The following is a 5,173-nucleotide window of genomic DNA, read 5'->3' on the forward strand; positions in this document are numbered from 1 at the left end:
GAGGGACAGCAACACATCAAAGTAACTAGAAAGAAAAAGCCATTTAAGAAGTGAATACAAATGACTTAAAGCTACTGCTTGGTAGAGTTAATTTCTCTTTCAATGTTTCTAGTCTGACTCTTTTCTGGACTGTTTTTATACAGTTTATACTAGAGCTAATTGTCCCAGACACAGTTTATCATTTAGCCTATCAGCTGGGGTGGAGGCATTTCTACGCTCAGCCTGCAATCTTACCTTGTAGGCAGCTTGTCTCATAAACTGCTTTGCAGGCTGCTTCCAAATAGCAGGCACTGTAATGACCCATCTCACTTCAGTGTTTTCAAAGTCCGAGCCTCCTTGGTCACTGAGCTCCTAAACAAAAGGAAAAGAGAGGTGAATGCAAAATGGTGGGCATCAACTTTATTAAAAAAAAATTAAAATATTTTCTGCTGCCTCCAGTAACAGTAACTTTCTCTTTTCAATTTTCTTCCTGTTACATCTATGCTACAAATCAGAATTACTGCAATTATTGCCAACCTGTCAAGAATGCTTTACTGTCCCAGAAGCTGGGATTAGGGTTGATGCCTTCTAAAGGAGGCCTATAGAGAAGTTTACTGCTTAACATGAAGTAGAAAAGTTATTTTTTTCCAAAAGCAGCTCATGGACTGCTGAATATTACAGAACATTTATGTACGTTCCTAGTCACAGTGTGGGATTTGCTGTTAGTTTGAAGAATTCACACTTGCATCTTGATTAATACACAGAAAAATATTTGAGGTATTACTGATGAACATTATGTTTTACAATCTGGATTTTTCAATGAATTCTTTATACACCACCTACCTTTAAATCAGATTTTTATAACTCAGTTAACAAGGGGAAGTTACAGTTAAACCCTTTAAAATAAATGACTGATTGCTCCTTGGAAATTTTGCTTTAAGCAAACATTCAAGACCAGTTTAGTTCTTTTATTGTCTTTATTTTCCCCCCCCAAAAAGAGGAAAGTCTGTATTGCATTTGCAAATTAGGTTATACACTGACATGTTTCGGGAAAGGTTCCAAGCAAAATGTCATTACCATATGTCCTATCTAAATCTCCATCCAAACAAGGAAAGGTTCAGAAAGGTGAACAACGGGCCTTTAGAATGTAAAAAAATGTTTCTGCATGTGCTGTGCCAAGGTGTTGTGTTTGTTTAGCTATGCTGCCGTTCAAAAATCCATGCTAGAAAAGTAGTACCTTTATACGGCACAGGGCACTAGGAAGGGACGGCTTATAGTCCAAAGTAACAGCTCATTTACATCGCTTGTCTAATTAGTTTCAGCATGCACTCACAAATCACAGGGATTTATTTATGAACTTCAAGAAAGGAAGTAGCCCTGAACAGGCAGCACAGCAAATACTTGGGATTGTACCCAACAGTGTTCATATTCAGTAAGAATTCCCCCAGACTATGCACAGGTTCAAGTCTGTGACTCTACAGTCAACCCCAAAATCTAGCTAAGAAAGTCTTTGACAAGATGAGGAATTTGAGTTGCAGTTTTTCTCTGCAGCCATGAAGAATAGACTGAGATCTCACAGAGAATAAATCAAACTCCTTCAAAAAAGCAGGTTAGTTTTTAACAACAAGGCTATTTTAAACAACGCTTGGTTAGATGAATATTCTGATTTGACCCAGCAACTACTATGCTCACGTTGACATTATAGCGGTGCATGTGAAGCCAATGTGTACTTAACTCACATTTGACTGTTTACATGAGATTTTTAAATCTCAAAAACTGTTTACTGTGGACATGTATTTCACAGGAGAACACAAGAAACAATCTTGTGACCCAAGAAGAACATTACAAGAAATCAGTATTGCAACATTTCAAATAGAAAATGAAAAATAAAATGCATTTTCCCTACCAACACCAGCCACAGCAGGGGAGGGGGGGGGGGAAGCAACAACATAAATGGAGGCAGTCCATCAGAACGTGGTATGAATTTACAAATTAAACCCCTAACAGATGACTGCCTTACTTTTTGGTTCTCCCTAATGCTTGTTAGATTTTTTGCATAAACATGCATTAAGGATCTCACAGCACAATGACATGAAGTTCACCCCTGCAAAGGGTCAGCACAGGCTCAAAATGCCACGGCCTAACTGCGGCTCTTTGGCACTGCATACTGCAGTTTAACTCTGTAAAACTGTGTAAACTATGTAACTATGTAAAGGAGAGTTGTGCAAAGGTACCTGAGCTGGTTTGGGTAACGGAGGCTATATATCCATGCCAGTGCAGAATTCCGTGTAGGGTAATATACTGAACCTCTCAGTGCAATCGCGTGGCCTTTACAGACCATTGCACTGGCATAATTACACTATGTCCACCAGGTTAGCCAGCTTGTACACCTCAGCAGGTCATCTTTGTACAGACTTACAGTAAGATTCAAGTCACCAAATTATAAATGAGCTTTTAATAATCTTTCTATTACAAATTAAATCCGCTCATCCGACTTCCCTTTGCTTAATCGGTGAAGACAAAGTCAGGGTGGGGCAGGAGACATCAGTAGGTGCCCAACCTATTGCATCTCATAAGAGGGAGCCTTGCATGAACACAGAACAATCCATCGTCCCAGCAACAGAAGCATAGGGGGCAAGGACAGGACCCAGTCTCAATATTAATTCCCGAGTTTCAGCTCCTGCACTTCTAAATTTTCTTTTCAAATCATCGTTTATTCATGAAAAAAAAAGCAATAGAAGATATTTAAGATGGTATGAAGACATTCAGAACTCTGCATTACACCGATACACTTATTACTACTGACTCAGGCTTCCCCTGTGCAAGAGAAAATCACTTCAGGCTACTGTAAGCTCTCCAGAGCCTACAGCCTGCCTACAGTTTCTACAGCTGCCTTGCTTTGTTTACATCAAATACTACTGAGGTCAAAGCTTGGCAAGGTTAGCAGTGTTAAGCTCACATTTATACCAGTTAAAAATACAGAAAATCTAGATAAGGAAGCATTACCCTACCTTTAATGCCTGTTCCTTAAAGAATTGCAGCGCGTAAGCAAATATCTCAAGTGCTTTGACTTTTTTGCCATTTGCAGCTGTCAGGTCTGTCTCCATGGTAAGATTCTACATGAAAGAAAATAACTGGAAGTTATTAAAAAGAAAAGGTAAACATGAAATTAATTCCCACTGCTTGAGGAAAGGGAATTCTTCTTTATCCACCTGGCTAGGAAAAAGTGACAGAATTGTTCTGAAGAGGATCTAACTCATCACTTGAACTTCCTGGAGCATGACATTTGCTGCTTATTTTAGACTTTGCTTTTAAACACCTATCATGTCTACAAATAACTTCAAGCAAAGAGAGAAATATGGACTAGATATTAAATAATTACAACAAATATATTTGTAATTAATTGCAACAGAGCTGCATATGCAAGATATTTAATCCGAGTTCAGAGTTAAAAGCATAGATTTTTGGCTTGCCACCAACACATGAAACCAGAAAACACCTCAATACAGAAAGTCCTGGCCAAGTCCCAAAACTCTAGAATGGCTTAGTTTAAAGACAAAAATATGGTCAGTAGGAATAACGTCAAACTAACAGCATGATTTGCATTTGCAGTTTTGACAATGAACTCTGGGTAAATTTGCTCCTCTGCACTAGAGTGGCTCTTACATTCTACTTCTGCTTTCTGATTACATTTATAGAATCAACCAACCTCACAGAGACTCCCTAGACAGCTATGAATTTCACCCCGGAAAATTAGGACATGAAGATCTAAGCAAAGCAGATATTGAACTTCTAAGATCTAGAAAGGAGGCTGACAAAATACACTTGCCAAGTGGAGCAAGAAGCAAAATGAATCATAACGTTAACTGAAAAGTTCAATTTACTTTATTTACTCTCTAAACTTAGAAATAGAGCTGCTTCACATTTAGTTCACAATCTTTAGGCAAAACCTAAACCACTGTCTAGAGGAAGATGATTTGAGTAGCAAAAGCACCATTATCCAAGAGAGTAGGTTATTACTTACACCGGTGGTATGTAGCTTCATCTTAAACTTTTCAAAATACAACCAGTGCTTTGATTCAGTGGGATCCAAGTCATGGTAGAAATCTCTTGCTGCGTACCCAAAGCTATGGAACTTTCTCTCTGGCGTTAGGAGGATAGTAGTTGGTGTCTTCTGATTGGAGACGCCTGGATCTCCACCTTCCCATCGTCTATCCAACAAGTGAAACAGCTTCAGTAAGTGATACTAATGTTCAGAGCAGCAGAAAAAATAGTGTATCGTGAGAAAAACAATCTGGTGGCAGATGGCACAGACTGCTTTCCCCTCCAAAGATACCCGTTTCAGTCCCCATAATACCAAAACCATCCAAGAAAAAAGGACTGTAATTTTAATTTCAGACAATTCAATAAATTTTGCAGTTAGTTGTGTAATTTTAAGGACATAATCATACTCTGTCTTTGATAAGAATACAGGTTCCTTAAAGTAAGCCACACACAATTAACAGGGAAACAGCATTACACTTACGTTTTCAAACTAAACATACACATGTAATAAATATTGTAAGGAAAAAGAAAAAATGAAGTAATTATCCAAGAACACTACAAATGAAAACCCAAATCCTCAAAACGGCCTACCCAGTAGTCCATCAGACTTCATGCATGCTTACTTGTATGGGATATTTTTCCCCATTTTGAAATAGGGACCTGTTTAAGTCAGCTGACCACCACTGCGGAGAAGTCGATTAAATCCCTGTTTCTGTCACAGAATGCTCTCTGAAGCAAGCCAAGCCAGCTCAACCAACGCCTCTCCACGTGCCTAACTTCCTGGACACCTGACACTCGGAAGACATGTCTGCAGACATTGAGCTCTCTGCGTTGCACTCTCTACTCACCTGAAGCTGATGGATTTTGTATTTTAAATGCCCAAAATACTGTAAAAAATTTAGTCAGTCAAAAATAAAGCAGACTCGCCCAGACCCCAAGTATCTTACAGGCACCAAACCATTTCCCTCACCACCATCCATTAAAACAGGGAATAAAACTATCCTGTCTTATCAAGACTGTGAAGGTATCTTCAGGAAGACCCAAGAAGCACAAAGGTATTAAGGTGAAAGCAACACAAGGCTTCTTTCACAGAATGGATGAGGAAGTAAGTCAGAACACTGAATATGGGAACAACCATTAAATGCAGCAG

The 5,173-nt window shown here is 38.9% G+C and overlaps 1 protein-coding gene across 2 annotated transcripts in view; it reads right to left on the minus strand.

Annotated features, from left to right (window-relative positions):
* Nucleotides 1-5,173, minus strand: part of HSPA12A (heat shock protein family A (Hsp70) member 12A) — an 85,444-nt gene that overhangs the window by 28,199 nt on the left and 52,072 nt on the right. For both annotated transcript variants that reach the window (XM_035896898.1, XM_009641410.2), the window contains 3 exons: nucleotides 4,004-4,190; nucleotides 2,991-3,095; nucleotides 235-351 (listed from right to left, as the gene is read on the minus strand). In XM_035896898.1, coding sequence (XP_035752791.1) covers nucleotides 235-351; nucleotides 2,991-3,095; nucleotides 4,004-4,190 — 409 coding nt within the window. The remainder of the gene's footprint in view (nucleotides 1-234; nucleotides 352-2,990; nucleotides 3,096-4,003; nucleotides 4,191-5,173) is intronic.

The sequence above is a fragment of the Egretta garzetta genome, unplaced genomic scaffold (genome assembly GCF_000687185.1).
Source record: "Egretta garzetta isolate BGI_Z169 unplaced genomic scaffold, ASM68718v1 scaffold486, whole genome shotgun sequence".
Classification (NCBI taxonomy): domain Eukaryota; kingdom Metazoa; phylum Chordata; class Aves; order Pelecaniformes; family Ardeidae; genus Egretta; species Egretta garzetta.